The sequence below is a fragment of the Cnephaeus nilssonii genome (genome assembly GCF_951640355.1).
Source record: "Cnephaeus nilssonii genome assembly, chromosome: X".
Taxonomy (NCBI): Eukaryota; Metazoa; Chordata; class Mammalia; order Chiroptera; family Vespertilionidae; genus Cnephaeus; species Cnephaeus nilssonii.
In genome coordinates, this window is record NC_137071.1 from 132,898,753 (window position 1) to 132,923,349 (window position 24,597).

Sequence of the window (24,597 nt, forward strand, 5' to 3'; positions counted from 1 at the left end):
TTCTCAGAATATCTATTACCTAATGTTATGTGCAAGACCACAGAGACCATAGAGAGTATGGAAACATTAATGCATCAAGGAAAAGTCAATGCAGAATGGGGGGGGGGGGGGCGTTAGAATTGCAATGCAAATTAATATATTAGCTTATTTACAAATAAAGTTATATAAGTAACACTTAAATAATTCTCTCTTCTTTGCATTTTAGATATAGGCCGTATGTATACTTTTGGAGATGGTCGATATGGGAAATTAGGACTTGGAATGGAGAATTTTACCAATCAGTTTGTTCCTACTTTGTGCCCTAATTTTTTGAGATTTAAAGTTTATTTGGTAAGAGTATTGCATTTCCCTGTTTATATTTTCATATTCCTTTATTTGAATCTTTCAGTATTTTGTAGAAAATAAGTACTTTATACGAAAGAATATCATGGCTATATCTAATATATATACTTGTTTCCTAAAAGCCAAATGTCAGACATCATGTCATTCTGAAACTTTGTCCCTTTCCTAATTTTCCTCCTTTAACACCTTCCTTTTTGCCTTAATCTTGACTCTTGTATTTTAATTTCATACGTTTCTTTAAAACCAGGATCGTGCCATGCCTGACAGCATTATGACTGCTATAGCACCCAGCAGAGTACCTTACAATAGTCATCTATAAATATTTGTTGAATTAGATATTACTAAGACTTTCAAATTCTCCATAAGAGAAAAATCTGATAATTAATGAAGTTTTGAAAGTATGTTTTGTTGACCAAATGTTATTTGGATAAGAAGGTACTGTTTCAGTGTTATCCCCAGCAGTCATTTTGTATCTGTTGTTTCTAATACTTTTGCCAATTAAGAACTACAGACTTGAAAATTCTGTTTCTTTGGTGATGATTATATCACTTGAAATTTGTTCTCCAAAAACTCAGTACCTCATGCTATGGAACATTTCCATTATTTGATTTGACCCATTTAATGAACCCCTGCTCTAAATAAGATATTGACTGAGTATAAGGAATAAAAAACATACAGTGATAAAGAAAATAATCAAATCCTCATTTATGAGCTTATAGTCTTATAGGGAAGATCATTTTTTTAAATGCTATGTAAAATATATAAATTTTAACTTTGAAAATAAAGGAAAGGTTTGGAATATGCTATTCTTATGCCACCATGTACACTATAAAGTTGATAAAAATCTGTATGTTACAAATACTACACATGGTTTTTTAAACACTTTATTGAAAATTATTTATTTCTAAAAATACTTTGTTGATTTTATTTTTCATTGTTCCATCATTTTAAATTCTTGCATTTTGCTCTAAGGACTTTAAAAAAATATTCATGCAAAGAAAAAGGCTTGGTCCTGGCTGGTGTTGCTAAGTGGTTAGCGCACCTGCCTGAGCACCTAAGGTCCTTGGGTACAATTCCCATTCAAGGGCACGTAACTAGGTTGCAGGCTCAATCCCCAGCCCTAGTCCAAGCACGTGCAGGAGGAATCTGACCAACCAATTTGTCTCTCTCACATCAATGTTTATCTATCTATCTATCATCTATCTCTATCTCCACCACCCCCCCCCCCATGCCTTTCTCCCTGCCTCCCTTCCACTCTCTCTAAAAATCAATGGAAAAAAATATCCTCAGGTGAGGATTAGCAATAATAACAAAAGGCTTGGAGACATAATTAGCCCAAGAGACTGATTTATTCTTGGATCATCTTTTTCCAAGTTGAATTTTTCTGAGTGATTTTTTCAAGTAATTAACATGTTGCTCTCAGATTAAAATAACATTTTCTAACTTGTAAGAATTGTAACATTACATTTAGTTTTTTCTCTGTACTATCAAATATAGTTTTTTCTCTATACTATATCAAATTGAAAGTATGTAAAATAGTGTGTTAAATTTGTTCTAATTTTCAATCATAGTGTTTAAAGAATATGCATTTGATGGCTTGAACAACTCAGGGATTAGGGGTACTGACCCTGCAAAGTTGAAAATCCAGCCCTAGCTGGTTTGGCTCAGTGGATAGAGCGTTGGCCTACAGACTGAAGGGTCCCGGGTTCGATTCCAGTCAAGGGCACATGCCTGGGTTGTGGGCTCGATCCCCAGTAGGGGGCGTGCAGGAGGCAGCCAATTCATGATTATTTCTAATCATTGATGTTTCTATCTCTCTCTCCCTTTTCCTTCCTCTCTGAAGTCAACAAAATATATATTTTTAAAAAATCCATGTATAACTTTTGACTTTCCAAAAACTTAACTACAATTATCCCTTTATATCTGCAGGAGATTGGTTCCAGAACCTGCCACAGATACCAAAATTCACAAAAGCTCGAGTCCTTTATATAAAACTAGAGGCTTGGTGCATGAATTCTAGTTTTATCTCCAGCAGTCATTTTGTATCTGTTGTTTCTAATACTTTTGCCAATTAAGAACGTGTTCTAATTGCACGGGTGGGGTCCCTCGGCCTGGCCAGCAATCGATGCCTATCAGGGGGCCAGCCAGCCAGGAGGAGGGACCCCAGAGGTTGGCCAGCCAGCCCTCCACCCCCCCAATTGGGGCTTGGGGGGAGGGACCACAGGAGGTTGGCCCGCAGAGGGGAGGGGCTGTGGGAGGTTGGCTGTGGGAGCACACTGACCACCAGGAGGCAGCTTTTGCATTGAGCATCTGCCCCCTGATGGTCAGTTCTAGTCATAGTGACTGGTCGTTCTGGTCGCTTGATCGTAATGGTCACTTAGGCTTTTATATATAGAGATATATAGATGGTTAGAACAATGCATAGTCGGCCCTCTGCATCTGTGGATTCCCAGCTGTGGATCGGAAATACTGTTTTCAATTCACAGTTGGTTGAATCCACAGATGTGAAACCCAGGGATATGGAGAGCCAACTGTCCATTTAAAAAAAATAAACATATAAGTGGACCTGTGTAGTTCAAACCTGTGTTGTTCAAGGATCAACTGTATATTACAATTTGTGTGTGTGTGTGTGTGTGTGTGTGTGTGTCCTGAGAGAGAGTCATTCAGCATAGAAATTCTACCACTAAGTAAATGTTTTGTCACTAAAAACTGTTAAAAACCTACTTGTGTTTGAAGCCAGTGTCAAGTTATCTGTCAATTTATGCTGCAGGTTGCCTGTGGTGGATGTCACATGGTAGTGTTTGCCACTCCACGACCTGTTATAGAAAAAATTGCACTTAGGGAAATTTGTGATTCTCGCAGACCTGCAGCAGCTTCTCGGTCCATCAGCGACCTGACCTCAGGAAACATACTGCATAGAAGTTTATCAGCACGTGTGCGTCGAAGAGAGAGGGTACGATTGTGGCCTAATCTATATAATAGTATTGTCTATTACTACAAATAAAACTGGAAGAAAAAGATCCATTTTCTTTTTAAATCTATGAAGGGACTTGCCAGAAACATTTACTAAATAAAATTATTAGAATTGAGGGCTTATAAGCTTTTAAAGGGAACTCATTTAAACTGTTAAACATACAAATTAGAAAATTCAAATTATTCTGAATAACCTTGCTAATATCACCTCAGATTGAATGCTGAGAGTTGTTTTCTCAACTGCATGTGAATTGACTTTTACTTTGCTTTTATCTTTTAGTTATACCTCATGAGCAGTGGAAGGTTATATGCTATAAACAATGAAATATGGAAAACAAAGAAATAAGGACTTCAGTTTGAGAAAGGGGATATTTTTTCAGTTACATTTAGAGAGTCTTATTCTGGGCTTTAAAACTATTTAAATGATACTAAAAAAGTTTTAATATATTTTAATTGATTTCATAGGGAGAGAGAGATAAAAACATCAATGGTGAATGAGAATCATTAATCGGCTGCCTCCTGCATGCCCCCTACTTGGGATCGAATCCAAAACCCTAGCATATACCCTGACTGGGAATCGAACAATGACCTCCTGGTTCATAGGTCTATGCTCAATCACTGACCCACACTGGCCAGGTGAGACATTCCTTTTTTAAAAAATTAGTTTAAGTTGCAAAATGCATTTCTTTTGAGGTAAAAGGTTTAGTTTGACTTTTTACTATGGAAAAGTATCTATGGAAAGATTGAGATATATCCCATAAGCATTTTGTAGTTGTTATTTATGTATCATGAGTAATTTTTTGTTTCTCAAGGAAAGCAGAGCAAACAATCGTATCTTTCCCCATCATGTGAAAAAGAGGCTTGCAAATTGACAATTTAGAGCAACTTTGATACAGAGACAACAAAACAAAACATTTTTGAGCCCTTGGGGATTATATCAAATGAATGGTGTGGGATGTTGGCCAATTTTGAATTCTCTCTCTTAAGTATTTTTAGCAACCACAGGGTATTTGATGTCTGTTTTAAATGTATAAAACATCTAAATTTATTTTGCCTTTTTTTTAAAGGCGAAATCCCCAGATTCTCTTCAAATGACGCAAATACTACCTCCAATTAAAGGGACTCTTGGGTCACCTGTTTGTTTTTCCCCAAGTTTAGTTCCTTTCTGCATATTTACAAATAATCTGTCAGGGAAAATGACTGAAAAGGAGGACTCCATGAAGCCCATGGAACCAGGTAATATTTGATACTCTGTCTGCTCTGAGAAAAAAATGTAGCTTTTATTCCTGTTGTTTTCATGTTTACCTTAAAATGTTTTCTTCAATTAAAATTTTTTCTTCCTAAAGACTGACATCACTCATTTGAACTCAAATCCTAGAATGTTCTTACAAATAGCAAGCAATGTTTGGCATGCATAGTACTTTAGCTTACATTGTCTCCTTTAAACCCTGAAGCAAGTCTGTGAATTAGATAGGAGTTATATTCTTTATTTTTATAGATGAAAAAAGAAAGGCTTGAAGAGATTGAGTGACTTGTCCAAGATCAGTTTATAAATGAAGTGAATGGGTTTGAATGCAGGTCTTCTGGACCTGTGTGAAGTTCTGCATTTAGGTAGTATAGCATAGTGGTTAAGAGCCTGGTGTATGAAGTTAAATTTATAAGCCTCAATTTCCCTATCTTTGAGTTTAACAATACCTATTTTGGAGAGTGATTGTGACAGTTAAGTAAGGCGTATAAAATACTTAGCATTTAGCCTAGCACCTCTATAAACCCCTTAGTAAATATATTCATGGTTATTATTAACTAGAGGCCCGGTGCATGAAATTTTGTGCATGGGGGGGGGGGGTGTCCCTCAGCCCAGCCTGCACCCTCTCCAATCTGGGATCCCTCTCACAATCCAGGACTGCTGGCTCCCAACTGCTCGCCTGTCTTCCTTCCTGATTGCCCCTAACCGCTTCTGCCTGACAGCCTGATCACCCCCTAACCACTCCCCTGCCAGCCTGATTGATGCCTAACTGCTCCCCTGCCTGCCTCTTTGCCCCTAACTGCCCTCCCCTGCAGGCCTGGGTCCCTCCCAACTGCCCTTCCCTGCAGGCCTGGTCACCCCCAACTTCCCTCCTCTGCTGGCTTGGTCACCCCTAACTTCCCTCCCCTGCAGGCTTGATCGCCCCCAACTGCCCTCCCTTGCAGGCCTGGTCCCCCCAACTGCCCTCCCCTGCTGGCCATCTTGTGGTGGCCATCTTGTGTCTACATGGGGGCAGCCATCTTTGACCACATGGGGGCAGCCATCTTGTGTGTTGGAGTGATGGTCAATCTGCATATTACTCTTTTATTAGATAGGAGGATAGAGGCCAGGTGCACGGGTGGGGGCCGGCTGGTTTGCCCTGAAGGGTGTCCCGGATCAGGGTGGGGGTTCCCTTGGGGCTTGGGGCCTGTGGTGGTTTGCAGGCCGGCCACGCCCCCTGGCGACCCAAGTGGAGGCCCTGGTATCTGGGGTTTATTTATCTTCTACAATTGAAACTTTGTAGCTTGGAGCAGAGCCAAGCCTTCTGCTCACTCTGTGGCAGCAGCCATTTCTGTTGGGGTTTGTGTACCTTCTATAATTGAAACTTTGTAGCCTTAAGTGGAGGCCTGGGCTGTCCAGGGTGTGCGGAAAGCTTGGCTTCCTCCATTGCTGGGGAAACCCAAGCCTCCCTCCTGCTCTCTGTGGCCGTAGTCATCTTGGTTGGGTTTATTTGCATATTCGCTCCTGATTGGCTGGTGGGCGTGGCTTGTGGGTGTAGCAGGGTGATGGTTGATTTGCATATTATTCTTTTATTAGATAGGATACCTCCACCTCACTACCTGTTAAATATAGCTTTTATGTTTTAAATTGTAATCCCAGCTCTTTAGCTATTACATACATCTTCTAAATAATTTTGTTTACAGATATTTGTGTATCTTACAAGTATATATATGTTACTTCAGGGCATGTGCTTGGATGATAGAGGCAGGACAAGAAGCCAAGACCAGGAGATCAGAGTAATTAGTAGGATTCTAATGAAGAAGATAATCTGGGCATTTGGAATTAAGGACTATAGCAGAGATAATTTTTAGTATTTTAGGGATCAGGGACCTAGACAAAAAGTTGAGGTAATAAAAGATCAGGAATTCAGGTAAGAATTGTGGGCCATGATAATGAGATACTATCTACAACTAGGACCTTGATAATGATCTGGTTTCCTGCATTTCACCCAGAATTTTTGGATGTTTTCTTTTGAAATTAATAAAAAAAAAAATCACTGGCACTCTTCAGTCCTGTACATAGGAAAAGTAGATTCTGACAACTGTATGTACAAGGAAAAGAGAAGTTTATGGTTTTGAGAAATTGTTTCCAATTTCAAGATTTGAATGTTAAGATATAGAGAATTTGTAGCTAGATCAAAAGAAAAAAAAACATCCTTATCTCTTTGTGACTGTTTGCTAAAGCTGTCTTAGTGAAAAGTATTTTGAAAGTTGTATTCAACATATTATGTGACTTTTTCTTAGTTTATTTGCAGACTTCAGTGTTTATCATAGAGAAAAGGTGATCTTGGAAGACCTTGTTGAGAAGATGACAATTAAGCTAAAACATAGAGGATAAGAAAGATAGTCACAAAAAGAGAGAAAGTATATGTATTCCAGGCAAAGAAAATAACACATAAATATTTGGAGGCCGTTTTAAGAAAAGGAAAGACAACCATTGGGGCTAGAGAGTGAGGTTAAAAGGCAGGACAAGATGATTTTGGAAACAGACACAGTGACAAATTATTCATGGTTTTATAGGCCATGACAAGCCAATTTTACTTGACTGGGGTTTTTTTATTTGTTTGTTTTGGGGGGGGATCCAAAGGAAAAAAGTTTATTAAATGCCTTCCTTGTGTCCATGTTGTTAAATTTATCTTTATTGTTGAAAGTATTATAGATATCCTGCCCTTTTATCCCCATTGACCCGCATCCACCCCACTCCTGCCTCCCTCCCCAAGCCTTCACCACACTATTGTCTGTCCCTGGGCTATGCATATCTATATATATAAATGGCTAAGCGACTGTCTGACTGGTAGCTATGACACGCAATGACCAACAGGAGGCAGATGCTCCTACCAGTAGCTATGGGACACACTGACCACCAGGGGGCAGATGCTCAACGCAGGAGCTGCCGAGCTGTGGTGACTTGGCAGTGGTGGTTCTCGGGTGACACACCCCAGAACCAGAGAGAAGGGAGCCTGATTCTCAGGTGCATCACCTGAGAACCTCCATCTCGCAATCTAGGACCCCTTGGGGGATGTCTAAGAGCCGGTTTTGGCCCGATCCCCGCAGGCCAGGGCAAGGGACCCCACTCACTCTGCAGATGCCCTTCAAGCCCCGGTGCCGCCCCAGGTGCAGGTGGTCGGGGAGGGACCACGGGAGGTTGGCTCCAGGGTGTGTCCGGCCCATCTCGCCCAGTCCTGCCCCACTGGCCACCTTCTAATTAATTTCCTTTCCATGTGCACCAGGGGCACTAACAGTCCTATATAATAAAAGCCTAATATGCTAAGTGTCCAACCATTCAACCAGTCGCTATGACGTGCACTGACCACCAGGGGGCAGACACTCCGACCGGTAGGTTAGCTTGCTGCTGCGGTCTGGCCAATTGGGACTGGGCGAGACGGGCCAGACACGCCCTAGAACCCTCCCACAGCTCCTCCCTGGCTGGCCAAACTCTGGCAGTCCCTCCCCAGCCAGCCAGCCACAATCGGCCCTGATCAGGACTGGATAAGACAGGCTGGATACACCCTAGAGCCCTCTCACGGTCCCTCCCTGGCCCCGGTAATGCACCAGTGGGGTCCCTCGGCCTAGCTTGCACCCTCTCGCAATCCAGGACCCCTCGGGGGATGTTGGAGAGCCAGTTTCGGCCCATTCCCCACAGGCCAGGCTGAAGGACCCCATCGGTGCATGAATCCATGCACTGGGCCTCTAGTTTAAAAATGAACATTGACTTGCGCATGCACGATACATATAAAAACTCTCTGGTGCCAATCGCACACATGTGTTTCAATCTGTCATTGTCAATCATGAATTTGATTGACTTCTATTATAAAGGGCGAATAGCCACATTAAAATATTTCTTCTAATTAATTTCCTTTCAATGTGCATGAATCTATGCACCAGGCCACTAGTATGCATATAAGTTCTTTGGTTAATCTCTTCTTGTCCTTCCTCACGCCCTTCCCTCCAAGATTCATCAGTCTGTTCCATGTTTCAATGCCTCTGAATCTATTTAGTTCATCATTTATTTTGTTCACTAGATTTCACATATAAATGAGATCATTTGGCATTTCTCTTTCTCTGCCTGGCTTATTTCGCTTAACATATTAATATCCATGACCCTCCATGGTGTCTCAAAGGGTAAGAGATCCTTCTTTTTTACAGCTGCATAGTGTTCCATGGTATAAATGTACCACAGCTTTTTTATCCACTCATCTATTGATGGGCACTTGGGCTGTTTCCAGATCTTAGCTATTAATAAATTGTGCTGCTATGACCATGGGGGTGTGTATATTCTTTCTGATTGGTGTTTTGGGATTCTTAGGATATATTCCCAGAATTGGGATCACTGGTCAAATGGCAGTTACATTTTTAATTTTTGAAATTGTTTTCTATAGTGGGTGTACCAGCCTGTATCCCCACCAGCAGTGTACTAGGGTTCCCTTTTCTCCACATCCTCGCCTGCACTTGTCGTTTGTTGATTTATTGATGGTAGCCATTTTTTAAGTTCAATTTAAAGTCATTAGAGTATTTTAAACAGTAGTGTCAGGTGCTCCAATCCAACTTAATTTTAAGATGATGACTTGCCTCTGTGTGTGTTGTAGGGAGGCCCAGACTGGAGGTAAGAATACATAGGAGCTTTTTGTAAGAGATAATCATGTGTGGACCAAGTGTTTGCAGTGGAGATGAAGAGAAGGGGGCAGATTGGAAGTACATTTTTGATATACACAAACTGAACTTGCTAAACTTGTTAATGGATTACATATAGATGTGAAGGAAAGGGAAGAATCAAGGATGATTCCTAGACAACCCTGAACTTGGTTGACAAATTTGAGGGGGGGGGGATAAAATTGAGCTTGAGATACCTCTGAGACATCTCAGCAAAAATATCAAGCAGGCAGTTGAAAAAGCCTAAAATTCAGAAGAAATGTCTGGACTAGAGATCTAAATTTGGAAACCATCAACTTAGAGATGGTATTTACAACCCATGAAAGCTGATGAAATCACTCGGAGAGTGGAATAGGAAGAGAAGAGAGCCCAGAATTTAGCCCTGAGGATAGCTAACATTTAGAAGAAGGGTTGAGGAGGAATAGCTAGCAAAGAAGCCTTCCTCAGCCTGCTCAGCCAGTTGGGTAGGAGGAGGGAAATTAGAATAGAGTAGGGTCGTGAATTCAAAGTAATGTGCAAGGGCCAAGAAAAAAGCGCACAAGGGAATAGCCCATGGATTTAACATCATGAAGATTAGATGATCTCAAGGATTTAACATCAAGAGATTAAACTAGGGGAAGATCAGAGCAAAATCCAAAGTGTTAAGAGTTGAGGTGTGAGTGGGAAATGAAGAAGTGAAGTATAGATAGGGGGTGTGGATAAATTCTTTTGCATATTTTGCTCATGAAGAGGAGCAGAGGAATCAACTGGCAGCTAGAGGGAAATGTGAGGTCAGTGGGAAATATTAGAGCATCTTTATATGCTAACTAGAGGCCCAGTGCACGAGTTTGTGCACGGGTGGGGTCTGGCCAGCCCCCCCAATGGGGACCGATCGGCTGGGCCAGCTGGGGGTAGGGGCCGAGGGCTGTGGGCCAGCCGGCCCCACCCCCAATTGGGGTGGGGAGCCAATTGGGGGCAGGGCTGGCTGGGGGAAGGGGCCGCGGGTAATTGGCCAATCTGGGGTAGGGCCAATTGGGGGCGGGGCTGGCCTGAGGAAGGGGCTGCATGAGGTTGGCCATCTGACCCCACCACTGATGGGGGTTGGGGGGGGGAATTGGGGGCGGGACTGGTCAGGGGGAGGGGCCATGGGAGGTTGGTTCTGGCCCCAGGGCTGATGGGAGTGGGGGGGGCTGATTGGGAGAGGGGCCGCAGGAGGCTGGCCAGCTGGCCCTGCCTCCAATTAGGCCAGGGCCAGTCAAAGCGAGGGGCCACTCCCCAATCAGTCCCGTTGGATGGCCACAGTGCACGTCATAGCAACTGGTCCTTCTGGTTGTTCCTGTGTTCCGGTCAATTGGCTTTTATTTACATAGATGTGCATAAGCCAGTAGTGCCAGAGAGATTGGGAGCACATGAGAGAGAGGGTATAACCAAAGGTGCAGAGCTCTTGAGAAGTCAGGAGGGGCTGACATTCAGAGCAGTCTTTGGTTTGGTAAGAAGAAAGACATCCTACATTTTAACAGGAAAATATAGGTAAATGTGTACATTTGTTGGTGAGAAGATAAAGCTGATCTGGTCTGATGAGTTCTAATTTCTCAGTCAAGTATAAGGCAAGGCCATGAGCTTAAATGACCTATTGTCTATTTTTCAAACCTCCATTATCTGCCTTCCAATCTTTCTTCTTAGCACTTTATACATTAATCTTCCTCAGGTGCAGTTTAGTTCCTATCTGCTCCAGTGCCTTGAGTGGGTCCTTTAATATTTTTTTAACTAACTGTAAATTTTCCCATAGACTCCCACCTGCTTTTCTAGCTTCATCTCTCAGTTATCTTTTTCTTATAACCATAATTGAGGTCACAAAGTCTACGAACTATAGCACATGAGCCAAATCTAGCCAGCCACCTGTTGTTGTTTTTTTTGTAGTTTTATTGGAGCTCAGTCATGTCCATTACTTTAATTTGTTGTTTATGTCTACTTTCACACTGTGGTGGCAGAGTTTGATTAGTTAGGACAGAGACTGTATGGCCACAAAGCCTAAAACATTTACTTTATAGACTTTTACGGTAAAGTATGTCAACCCCTAATTTGATCAAACTGAGCTCTTCACAGTCAAACTCAGTGGAAAGGCAGACCTGAGATTGATACTTGGCTCCAAAAGGGTCACTGAACTTGAATTTATTCATTTGTGAAATGGAGATATAATACTTACATCTCTTGTTGTCATGAGATTAACTTGACATGTGTAAAAGCATATGTTCCCAGCACATGATAACCCTTCAATACAAGCAGCCTTGCTTCTGTTAGCACTGGGCTTAATTTATTCCTTGTCCACCTTCATCTCTGCCTCGGAATTCTACTCATCCTTCCTGGTACCTCCTTAGTGAAACATTTCCTGATTCTCAACACTCAGATGTTATTACTCATTCCACTATATCATATATTTTATATTCCCTTCTAGACTACAAGTTCATTAAGTATGAGAGTACTTGAAATATTGGGGGGGGGGGCACTTTGCAAAGTATACGATTGTCTAATAACTATGTTATATACCAGAAACTAATGCAGAATAATCCTATATAATAAAAGCCTAATGTGCTAAGTTCTGTTCAACCAGTTGCTATGACACGCACTGACCACCAGGGGGCAGACGCTCTGACCAGTAGGTTAGCTTGCTGCTGGGGTCTGACCAATTGGGACTGAGCGAGACAGGCTGGAAATGCCCTGGAGCCCTCCCACAGTCTCTCCCTAGCCCCAATTAGGACTGGACGAGATGGCCCTGATCAGCCCCGATCAGGATTGGGTGAGACAGGCCAGACATGCCCTGGACGAATCCATGTACCGAGCCGGTTTCCACCCGATCCCCACAGGCCAGGTCGAGGGACCCCACCGGTGCATGAATGCACCACTCCTCTAGTCTATACTAATAAAATAATAATATGCTAATTAGATTGGGAGACCTTCCGGATGTCCTTCTGGACAAAGCCAGGAGCTTGACCAGCCTGCAAACCACCCCCAAATGGCCCTCAGCCCCTCGCCCAGGCTGGCCACACCCCCCAGCGGGGACCCCCACTCTGAAGGGGGCATGGCCAGCCTGAAAACAGCCCTCAGCCCCTCACTCAGGCCAGCCACACCTCCCAGCGGGGACCCCTACCCTGAAGGGGGTGTGGCCAGCCTGCATACTGCCCCAGCCCCTCACCTAGGCCAGCACCGCCCCCAGTGAGACCCCCACCCTGATGGGGGTGTGGCTGGCCTGCAAACCACCCCAGGTCCCTTGCCCAGGCTGGCCCCACCCCTCAAGGGGACCCCCACCCTGATCTGGGACCCCCTTCAGGGAAGACCAGCCGGCCCCCACCCATGAAGCAGGTCTCTATACTAATAAAAGGGTAATATGCTAATTAGACCAGGAGACCTTCCAGATGTCCTTCCGGAAAGCCATGGTGGCGGGGCCGAGGCAGAGGCAGTTAGGGGTGATCAGGCCAAGAGGGGAGGGCAGTTGGGGTGATCAGGTCAGCGGAGGGGGGGCAGTTGGGGGCGAGCAGGCTGGCAGGGGGGGCAGTTGGGGGAAAGCAGGCTGGCAGAGGGGGCAGTTGGGGGGGTGATCAGGCCAGCGGGGGGTCATTTGGGGGAGAGCAGGCCGGCAGGTTGGGGGCAGTTGGAGATGAGTAGGCCGGCGGGGGGGCAGTTGGCGCAAGCAGGCCGGCAGGGGGGACAGTTGGGGGTGATCAGGCCAGCGGGGGGAGGGCAGTTGGGGATGAGCAGACCAGCAGGGAGGCAGTTGGGGATGAGCAGGCTGGCAGGGGGACCAGTTGGGGGTGAGCAGGCTGGCAAGGGGGGACGGTTGGGGGCGATCAGGGGAGTAGTTGGGGGCGAGCAGGCCAGCAGGGTGGGGGCAGTTGGGGATGAGCAGGCCGGCAGGGGGGCATTTGGGGTGAGCAGGCCGGCAGGGGGGCCAGTTGGGTGTGAGCAGGCTGGCAGGGGTGGGCAGTTGGGGGCGAGCAGGCTGGCAGGGGGGACAGTTGGGGGCGAGCTGGCTGGCAGGGGGGACAGTTGGGGGCGAGCAGGCCAGCAGGGGGAGCAGTTGAGGGTGAGTAGGCCAGTAGGCAGAGTGGTTAGGGCCAATCAGGCAGGCAGACAGGCGAGTGGTTAGGAGCCAGTGGTCCTGGATTGCGAGAGGGATGTCTGACTGCAGGGATTGGGCCTAAAATGGCAGTCAGACATCCCCCGAGGGGTCCCAGATTGGAGAGGGTGCAGGCTGGACTGAAGGACATCCCCCCCATGCACGAATTTTGTGCACCAGGCCACTAGTCTATATATATAAAAGCCTAAGTGACCGACCGACCAGCCGGTAGCTATGATACACACTGACCACCAGGGGGCAGACGCTCAATGCAGGAGCAGAAACCATAGGCATGGAAACATGGAACAGACTGGTGAATCTCAGAGGGAAGGGGAGAGAGGGAAGGGTGGGAAGAGATTAACCAAAGATCTTATATGCACACTAGAGGCCCGGTGTGTAGGGTCCCTTGGCCTGCCTGTGGGGATCAGGCCAAAACTGGATCTCCGACATCCCCCAGCGGGTCCTGGATTGCAAGAGGGTGCAGGCCAGGCTGAGGGACCCCACTGGTGCATGAATCCGTGCACTAGGCCTCTAGTATTGAATATAAACTAATTGAAAAACTAAAAAGTATAGCATCTAAAAAAAGAATTAATAGTTGATATCTTGTGTATATAACCACACATGGAACCAACATAAACTGATTAATCATTGGAAATGAATGAATTTATGAGGGGGATATCAGTGTGGACTGGCACTTTTAGTGAAGACTTCATTAAGGAGTTCCTCTCAAATAAATATATAAGTGCTAAATGGGGGTATAACAACTGAGAAAAATGTAAGGCAAAGAGAGCTTATAACTTTTAATTATCTTTATTATATAACTAGTGGCCCAGTGCACAAATTCATGCATGGGTGGGGTCCCTTGGCCTGGCCAGTGATCGGGGCTGATCAGGGCCTGTCTCACCCAGACCCGATCAGGCCAATCAGGGGCCGGGAGGTTGGCTGGCCACGGGAGGGACCGCGGGAGTTTGGCCGGCCACGGGAGGTTGGCTATGGGAGTGCACTGACCACAGGGGGGCAGCTCCTGTGTTGAGCATCTGCCCCCTGGTGGTCAGTGCACATCATCGCTACTGGTCAACCAGTTGATCAGTTGAGTGGTCGTAAAGGTTGCTTAGGCTTTTATATATATATAGATAACCTTGCAGTTTTCCATGAAAGTTTCTAGGTGCTTGTACTAGTTATCTGTTGCTACATAACAAATGACTCTGAAACTTATAGGGTTAAAACAGCAAACATTTATTATCCCATACAGTTTTTGAGGATTAGGAATCTAGGAGCAGTCTAGCTGAGTAGTTCTGGCTCAGGGCATTTTATGCAGTTGTAGACAGGCTCTCAGTCATCTGAAAGCTGGATTGGGCCTGGCGAATCCTTTTCTGTTCTCACTCATATGGCCGTAGTTAGGGGGCTTCACTTCCTCAGCACATGGGCTTCTCCCTAGGGATGTTCATAACATGGCTTCTCCCAGAACAAGTCATCCAAGAAAGAAAAAACATGTGGGACCAAGACACAACATCACAATTATGTCAGCTTTATTTTACTCGCCATACAGATAAATCTCATAAAATGTGTAAAGATACTACACTGAGTTATGCATACCAGGAGGATGTGGGTCATTGGGTCCCTTTTTGCGGACTCGCTTCCACAGTGCTTGATACCTGGGTAGTATTGATCCCAAAGGAATAGTGTTTTCTTGTTCATATGGATGCAGTTTTTGTTATCTCATCAGTGTCAAAATCTTCAAATTTTCAAAAAGAAATTTTAAAATCAGTTATCACTGGAATGAATTCTGTTCAGTTCCCTTAATACGTGGTTAAAGAACCTTCCATAAAATTACATCTGCACTTTATATTACAGAATAATTTCTGTTTATTATCCAGCTGTCTCACTTTTCTTTTGAAGTCTGTTTTTCTCTTTTATCTTTTAATCATTTAGATTATTTTCAAGATAAAATGACCAAAGTGAAGGATATAGACAGCTCATCAGTGGATTCAAAAAGCCTTGGAGAAACTACTGATGTATTAAATATGGTAATGGTTTTCTTATTTATGTATCTAGATATAAGTTTGAATTTCTGTTCATCAGATATTTGTATGTATGTATGTATGTATTTCCTATACTGTTCTGTTACATGCAAAGAATGCTTTTTGGTTTGGTTTCCTTTTGTTATTTTTAAATCAGGTTTATTGAGGTATAGGTTACATGCAATAAAATTCATTTCAATCCTCACATTATAAGTATGCAATTGTGAGTTTATTATATTACTATCTGAACTGTATTGTATTATGTATATTAGAATGTATAAATATATAATTATATAAATAGTCTTCATTGTTTTTAGAACATTTATTTTTTGTTTATTTCAGACACATATGATGAGCCTAAATTCCAATGAAAAGTCTTTAAAATTATCACCAATTCAAAAACAAAAGGTATAATACACAGTTATTTTTATTATGGTGGGTAAGAACAGTTTAAATTTTTTTTCTCTTTGAAAGGTTTCTGGAAAGAACACAAGAAAGGTAAGCATTCACTTACTTTAGAATTGAAAAGAGAGGAATATAATGTAGATCACCTTAATTTGAGCTTGTTCTGTTGGTTTGTATTTTCTGTGATGCAACAAGATTGACAGAATTCCAATGCTGAAATTTACTCTGTGCAGTCACTTAACAAATCAGAATAGCCATAATTTCTTGTCATAAAGGCAAAAGATTATTGTTGTAGTTCTTAAGCATTGGAAGAGCCTACTGTTTATCAGCATGGCTCTCTGACTTTACTTGAGTATTGCTTTGCTATTGCTTTGGATGAGTAACTGTGCTGACCTTACAGAATTATATTGACATCTTTTGTGTGGTTTTAGTGAAAATATTTAATTGCTTTCCAATGTTTGGAATGGGCTTTAATTTATCAAGGAATTGGTAGCATAAAAACAAGATTAAACATTTGAAAATTAGTCAGAAACTGTGCATGATTGATAAAAACAGACCTTTAATGAATAACAAGTGAATAGCAAGAGGAAGGAATAGTCTGGTTATCACAGCTGTGGAGAGATAAAGGCCTCCCCTAAAATCTCTTGCTTTTCCTAGTTTTATGGACCAGTGGGGTTAAAGTATGAGGAGTTTGGGGATTAGAAGAATAAAATAGAGAAATATAAATTGAAGGAAGAAGGCTATAGAAAACATTTCATTTATATTTTTAGTGCATTTGCACATTGTTAAGCTAAAAATCATTAAAAATAACTGAAATGCAAGAGCATCTTGCTAAACTATAAACATTTAGTGTTAATCTTCATTAGGTTTATCTTTATTTTACCGACAGAGACAAGGTGAATAACATAATTTTTTTTCTATATGGGAGAGCTGTTCTAACACAGTGGTGGAAGCTCAGTGAATGTTGACTGATTTTGACTTCCAAGCAGACAGCTTTTCTGTGTTTTTCCTTCCTCTTATCTTAGACTTTGGGCTCTGCCTCTTCTGTGCTGCTTTTTTACTCTGGGGAATTTAGGAATCATTTCTGGCACATGGGCCTCTGTCTCAGGGCTCATGAAAGAATCATGACTTTCTAAAGAATAGGACCTAGAACAGATAAAGATTTCCTTTTTAATTGATACTATATTTTATACTTCACATACTCTTTTTTTTCTTTATTGATTAAGGTTCACATACTGTTTTTAATTAGAAGCCCTACCAGGCTTACTTTGGTAAATAAAAAGAAATTTATTATAGTATTTCTATATATTAATTTTTAACTTGTGCTTTTTAAATAATTTCTTTAGCAAAAGAAAAAATGTATGACCTCTTTCTGGGTCTAACAATCATCACAATTTATAAAACTTGATTTAGTGAGGTTTTACTACCCAGAGATTCAAATTAATGAAATATTCAACCTATTAGCTTGCAAATTTAGGTCAACAGTTTGATTTTTGCCTTATTTTGTCCAGCAGGAAATTAATTTCAATTCGTTTTTTAAAATACCTTTTTTTCTTATTGGTTTCAAAGAGGGAGAGGAGGAAAGAGATAGAAACATCAATGATACGAGAGAATCATTGATTGACTGCCTCCTGCACGCCCCACACTAAGGATGGAGCCCGCAACCTGGGCATGTGCCTGACCAGGAATTAAACCATGACCTCCTGGTTCATAGGTCAATGCTCAACTACTGAGCCATGTGGGCCGGGCTTCAATTCTTAATGTATCATTCAAATATCAATGTTTAATTTCATAGTTTTAATTAAAATCTTATATTTTAACCTTAAGTATTTTTCTTGTAGTGGTTTTTTAGGTATGCAAATTATTATAATTAAAGGATACAATAAGAGGGTCAAATTTTGAAAACCCAAGATTTTGTTTTGAAAAGAAAAATATATTTATTATTATTTAGTATATTTATAAAGATTTCATTTTCAGTTTTTATCCCAGCTATTTTTTTCTATTACCTGTTTTTCCCAATTTTTAGAAATTTCACATTTTCATTTATTTTCTCTAATTTTGTGATATTTATGGAATTGAAAGACCAATCAAAATTTGATCATTAAAACAATAAGAAAGGTAGAAAAAAATTAAACTGAACTGCACTGCATGCAAGATAAGTATACATTTTATACAATATTTTGCAAAATCAGTCTGAAAATGTATTATATTTAAGAATTTATTCAGATTTAGAAAAGGGTCAGAGAATAAATATTGATGGTACTACAAGTAATGGCAAAATTAAAGCAAGCAGTAAGAATTTGAAAGTTAAATACAGAAAAATGTTACTAAATCAAAATTAGATGTACCATAGACTTAGCAGCATAAATTATCCCCAAAGAAAACAAAATCTGGGCCGAAACCAGTTTGGCTCAGTGGATAGAACGTCGGCCTGCGAACTAAAGGGTCCCAGGTTCGATTCTGGTCAAGGGCATGTACCTTGGTTGCTGGCACATCCCCCATGGGGAGTGTGCAGGAGGCAGCTGATTGATGTTTCTCTCTCATCGATGTTTCCAGCTCTCTATCCCTCTCCCTTCCTCTCTGTAAAAAATCAATAAAATATATTTAAAAAAAAAAGAAAACAAAATCTGGGCGAAATGTTTGGTAAAACTGGACATTTTTGTTCTCTTAGTGAAACTGATAATGCAAAATTTTGGCAGTTTTTGTAGTAAATAAGTTACCTTTGTTAATTAATAGTAGTATGACAATTACTTCAAAAAATTTACAGAAACAAGAATCAATTGAGAAATTGAAGCAGCAAACAGCTCATACTGAAAATGATGATAGCAATGAATATGAAAGTGAAGAGATGTCTCAAAAAATGAAAGAAGGAAAAGCATATAAACAATTTTTGGCTAAAGGAACATTCATGGTACCAACAACTGAGAAGCTGGAAGCATGTTCAGATGAGGATGTAGGTCATGACTCAGGACAACCTGGGCCTCAGGCTGATACCAATGAGAAGGGCTTGCAAAAAAAGACATTTAGATTTAAAAATAAACATAGCATTTATCCATTTGATGATAAGGAAATAGAAAATAAAAGTGATGGAGAAGGCAGTCAGAAAGATTCAGAAGAAGGAGAAATGGTCTCTGAGAAGGAAACTAAGCTGGCAGAAATGGCAGGTCTGAAGGATATAAGAAAAAGTGAAGAGAATATAAAAGATATTAACAGATTCTTTGATGAATTACCAAATAAAGTCGTGAATATTGATGAGGATATTGAAGAAAATTATTTTGTTAAAGAAAGGAAAAGGAACAAGCAAGATGGGATCTTTGACAATGAAAGAGAATCTATAGAGGAGCCATATAGTTACTTGGAAGGTGAATGTGAAAGTCAGCACAGTACAACTGATGACTTTGAGCTGCCTGAGTCAGTAGAATGTAGTAGTGGAGAAAAAGATGATGATGAAATGGAAACTGACCAAAACTTATGGTATAGCAGAAAATGTATTGAACAAGAGGAGGATACTGAACTCAAAATATCCGAATTCATGGCAAAATATGATTTTAAGTCTGACCACTTGCCAGAAATTCCAGAGGAAGAGGAAGGAGCAGAGGATTTAGAAGGAAGTGGAATAGAGGAGCAAGAGGTAGAGGAAAATGTGGAGATACCTGGAGGAAAGGAGGAGGAGGAAGCAGAGATCCTATCAGATGACCTTACAGACAGAGCAGAGGTGAGTGAAGGCAATGGAAAGTCAGGGGGAGAAGCAGATGTGTATGAAGGTGGATGTCCGGGAATCTGTAAGGAGAGTAATTCACAAGTGGAACAAGGGCAAAGTGAAAAGGGAGAAGAGGAAAAAGACAAAGGAGGAGGAGAAATGGAAAGCCAGGGTAAGGGAGAAAACAATTTAGAAGAGGAGAAAAAACAGGAGCAAAAAGAGAGGAAACAAGGCCATCAGGCGGAAACAAACAAAGGGATGGAGATTGGGGAAGGGGAGGAACAAGGAGAGGGGGAAGGAGAGGAGGATGAGGAAGGGGATAAGGAAGGGGGACAAGTGGGACAAGGGGAAGAAGACAGAGAAGAGGGAGAAGGGAAAGAAGAAGAGGAGGAAGAGGGGAAAGAGAAGGAAGTAGAGATGAAAGAAGAAGGAGAAGGGGAAGAGAGGGAAGGAGGAGGGGAAGGAAAAGAAGAGAGGGAAGGGGCAAAAGGAAAGGGGGAAGGAGAGGGAGAAAGGGAAGAAGGAGAGAGGGAAGAGGAAGGGGAAGGAGAGGCAGGAGGGGAGGAAGAAGAGGGGGAAGGGGAGGAAGGAGAGGGGGGAGGGGAGGATGGAGAGGAGGAAGGAGAAGGTGAAGAGGAGGAAGAAGAGGGGGAAGGGGAAGAAAGAGGGGAAGGGGAGGAAAGAGAGGGTGGAGGGGAGGATAGAGAGGGGGGAGGAGAGGAAAGAGAGGGGAAAGGAGAGGAAGGAGAGTGGGAAGGGGAGGAAGGAGAGGGGGGAGGGGAGGATGGAGAGGAGGGAGGAGAGGAAAGAGAAGGTGAAGAGGAGGAAGAAGAGGGGGGAGGGGAGGAAGGAGAAGGGGAAGGAGAGGGGAAAGGGGAGGAAGGAGAGTGGGAAGGGGAGGAAGGAGAGGGGGGAGGAGAGGAGGGAGAGGAGGGAGGAGAGGAAGGAGAAGGTGAAGAGGAGGAAGAAGAGGGGGGAGGGGAGGAAGGAGAAGAGGAAGGAGAGGGGAAAGGAGAGGAAGGAGAGTGGGAAGGGGAGGAAGGAGAGGGGGGAGGGGAGGATGGAGAGGAAGGAGGAGAGGAAGGAGAAGGTGAAGAGGAAGAAGAGGGGGGAGGGGGGAAAGGAGAGGGGAAAGGAGAGGAAGGAGAGTGGGAAGGGGAGGAAGGAGAGGGGGGAGGGGAGGATGGAGAGGAGGAAGGAGAGGAAGGAGAAGGTGAAGAGGAGGAAGAAGGAGAGGGGGAAGGGGAGGAAGGAGAGGGGGAAGGGGAGGAAGGGGAGGGGGAAGGGGAGGAAGGAGAGGGGGAAGGGGAAGAAGGAGAAGGTGAAGGGGAGGAAGGAGAGGGGAAAGGAGAGGAAGGAGAGGAGGAAGGAGATGGAGATGGGGAAGAAGGGGAGGAGGAAGGCCAGGAAAGGGAAAGGAAGGAGGGAAAAGTGGAGAAGAGGGAAGTGGAAGAAAACAGGAGGAGAAAAGGGAAGGAGGGAAAAGAGGACATTGAGAAAGAGGAGGGAAAATACCAGGAGACAGGCAATGAAGGGAGTGAAAGGCTGGGAAAACAGGGTGAAGGAAAAGAGTCCAGAAAAATGAGCAAACTCAAAGGATCTGTGAAATATGAGAGACATAACACATATCAAAAAAAGTTTATTACTAACACAAAGGGAAAGGGGAAAGAACATGAAGTACAGAGGTTCAGAATGCCAGTGCATTCAAAGCAAGTTTTAGAAAATGGTTCTAAAATTTTTTTGAAACCACCAGGTTCCAAAAAATTCTGGAATAATGTATTGCCACATTATTTGGAACTGAAATAACAAACTAAATTTGACTTGATTACGTCCAGACAAAATATTTGATTGCTTTACATGTAATAGTTACTCAATACATTTTATTAAATTGATTTTATGTCATGGTTACATTACATGTGGTACAATAACAACTGATAAAGACAACACAAGGCACTGGTGAATTTTGGCTTCTCATAAACTATTATCTTGGTAAATGTTTCCCCCAAATTATTACTCAATAACTAGAAAACATAAAAAGGTCAAAGCTGATAATTAACATTACATATTCCTCATTAAAGATAGTTTTAGAAAATAGGAGTATACTATAAGAATATTTTGTTTGTGTATACAAAAAATAGCAGATCATTAGGGCTATAAATACATCTGATTTCTTATAAATATTTAGCACACTTATTTTCAGTCTGATTATAGATGACCTACCACATAGAATAATTTTATAAAAATGGACGGTATTCAAAAGCCAACATGAGGAATTCACATTTTAAAGAAATACTAGTAGTGTTGTCTTTTCTACCTTTTATGTGTCCTTTTTGCAACAATCTACCAAGTGACAGTTGGATTCAGAGCTCAGATCTTAATAATGTAGTCTCTTTTATTTACTGTCTAGGCAAATGGCAGTATATATCATGAAATGGAGATTAACTTAAACCTATAATTAGGAAGTATGCAAAACTTTTAAGTATTTCTTGGCCAGGCAAAGCTATTCTTTAGGCCTCAGTCTTCTCATCTGTAAAATGGAGTGGGTTAGATAATTTTTATAACCATACTTCTAACCCTTAAATTATTTTATTCTCAGGCTGATTTACTCTATCATATTCATTGTTTGCATAAGACAGTTTTAAGAAAGAATTGCATTTTAAAATTAATCTAGTTTTCTATAAACTATTGTTCTTTTATCTTAAAAAGTTATGACAGGTTTAATGTCTCTTGTCTTCTGTAATTCTGTATTTCTAAACTATAATTTCCACGCTTTAACTGTACTGTGAGAAACTTCATTCTTAGTAAATGTTTTTATGTACTCTCAATGTATTCTTCATTGACTATTCTATAATTCTGTTTGTTGCTTGTCAAATGTTTCAAGTATAATAAAAATTAAATGTGCACAGTCACTAATTATTTGTGAAAAGAGAAACTAATCTTAGATATTGAATTTTAGAGAGGCTAGATTTCTACTAGTGTAATTTCAATCTTCCCTTAACATTTTCAATGTATATAATGCAGCTATTCATAGCTCCTTTTTCAACTGATTTCCTTTCCCAATCCCTCCTATATCTTGGACATGAGGATTTCTTTTACATTCTTTTATCAAGAAGGATTTTGGAGTAGACTTCCTGTGAATTTTGTGTAGTTGAGTTCTTTGCACATTTGATTCTCCTTGAATGAGAAAGATTGTGAAGAGAAAGACCAGAATATGAAGTGGAGAAATTATAAACTGTGTCTACCTCAGTATTTGAACTGATCGAGATAACAGTTTTTTAATTATCACTTCTTACCCATTTCTTCACATTTCCCAATCCAAAATCTTTTTGTGCTTTTTTAGAATCAATGATTTGTGTGGCATAGTATTCTTGTCAAAATACTGGCCTGGTCATTTATTTTCAGACCTGAATTAATACTTGGTTAAATAAATTGGAATAACTATTTCCTTCATTATGCTCTCCATCTGCTGGCCAACCAAGCTTTTAACTGTAGTTTATCAGTGATCATTTCTGAGGCAAGTGTGAGTAGTGTGTATAGAATCCATTGAGTTACAGTTTAAAATGATGACTCTGGAAGAAAACTAATTTAAGGTAAGCTATAAAGGCGTATGACCAAAGGATCTACTGCTGTTGAACATCAGCACTTGAGGTGAGTGCAATTGAAATGTCTGTTGTTATTTCACTTAGAGATAAACTTGCTGTGCACATATAAAAAAGAAAATGCTACCATGGAGGAAGGTGCTGTAATTCCTTCATTCTTTCCATTGTGAAAATTAAATGTGATATTATATGCCTAGTACCTGACACATAACTTAGTATTTGTTACATATTATTCATTCAACAAATATTTATATACCAAGCACCAAAAATAGAACAGTAGCTTCCCCAAATCAGGTATATCTCAAGAAGTGAGAGCTGCTTACAGTCAACCTTCTGTGGCCTTCTTCCCTGTTAGGAATGTTAGGTAAGTATAGATTTCTTAAAAGAATACCAGATAAAAGGAGTTCCTTGACTCTGCCTTAACTGCTGTTTTAACAATGTCCGTTTGTTTACCTTTGCTCCCATGTTCTTAGCCAGGACTGCCCGAAGATAAAAATGGGATCTTAAAACCAATCTATGATTTTCCCACATTAAATACCTTAATAAGAAGAAAATGCTTTTGTACCTTGGTTATGCAGAGAGTGAGGTGTGACTCATGATCTCAAGGAACTCTTGGTTGTTTCTACAGGCTGACCAGAAAATTTACAAGTACAATAGAGTGCTTTAGGAGTGGCACTTCAGCTGCCATAGAGAAAGGCTAGGAAAGGGCTTCCAAGGAGCCGTGATGAAATGGGAACTGAGTCATAAAAAGTAAAGCCTAACCAGGAAAAAGGGGAGTGTGGCAAGCAGGGCTTTCCAGGCTGATGGGAGCCATGAGAGTGTTTTGGTATCAGTGCAACCTAGAGTATCCTTTGGTTGTAGATAGAGAGGTGAAGGGCCTTATGTGTTTGTAAAAGATGTTAAACAAGAGCAAGATGCGAACACTTGGGCTTTTATAACATCATTCTGCAGCAATACAGAGGGTGGATTGAAAGGGAGGAGGACCAGAGGCAGGTGTGCCAGTTAGGAGGCCGTTAACAGTAGACCAGGTAGAGACTGAAGTGCAGCTGGACTAGGGCAGTGGGGATGGAGAGTTTGTGACATATATTGTGAGAAATGTAGAGATAGAATTGGAGGGCTTAGTAACGTGATGTAGTTTTGAGGGTGGGAAAAGGCCAAACTTTTCTTGTTTCTGGCCCGGAGAACTGGGTGGAAAGAGTGCCGTTCACCAAGGCTAAGAACATAGGGGTAGGTTTGGGAGACTGCTTGGGGTTTGCTGATTCAGGAGATGTTCCGCAGATCTGGGTCTGGAGCTCAGGGGAGATTGCTGAGTATCACCAGCACATACTGTATATGTAGTTAAAACTGTGGAGTTGAATAAGAGGCAGCATTCACAGTGTGAAAAGAACTGAAGACAAAATTCAGGGAAACTTCAGCAAGTAAGGGGAGGTTGAGAAAGGGAAATCTGAGAAGGAGCTGGGGTGGGAACACTTTCTAGAAAAGAGGTGCTGCCCAAACCACGGAAGAAGGAAGGTGATGGCTGCAGAGAGG

General features: G+C 41.8%; 2 protein-coding genes across 3 annotated transcripts in view; both read left to right on the top strand.

Annotated features, from left to right (window-relative positions):
* The window catches only part of RPGR (retinitis pigmentosa GTPase regulator), a 57,819-nt gene that overhangs the window by 20,223 nt on the left and 12,999 nt on the right, over positions 1 to 24,597 (top strand). For both annotated transcript variants that reach the window (XM_079765544.1, XM_079765545.1), the window contains exons 9-13: positions 206 to 330; positions 3,113 to 3,295; positions 4,383 to 4,551; positions 15,275 to 15,369; positions 15,706 to 15,771. In XM_079765544.1, the coding sequence (XP_079621670.1) occupies positions 206 to 330; positions 3,113 to 3,295; positions 4,383 to 4,551; positions 15,275 to 15,369; positions 15,706 to 15,771 (638 nt within the window). The remainder of the gene's footprint in view (positions 1 to 205; positions 331 to 3,112; positions 3,296 to 4,382; positions 4,552 to 15,274; positions 15,370 to 15,705; positions 15,772 to 24,597) is intronic.
* On the top strand, positions 18,059 to 23,734 carry LOC307096064 (X-linked retinitis pigmentosa GTPase regulator-like; the record flags this gene model as incomplete). Its single annotated transcript, XM_079765642.1, has 2 exons — positions 18,059 to 19,804; positions 23,696 to 23,734. Exons 1-2 carry the CDS (start codon positions 18,509 to 18,511, stop codon positions 23,732 to 23,734), a joined length of 1,335 nt encoding a protein of 444 aa, XP_079621768.1. The 5' UTR covers positions 18,059 to 18,508.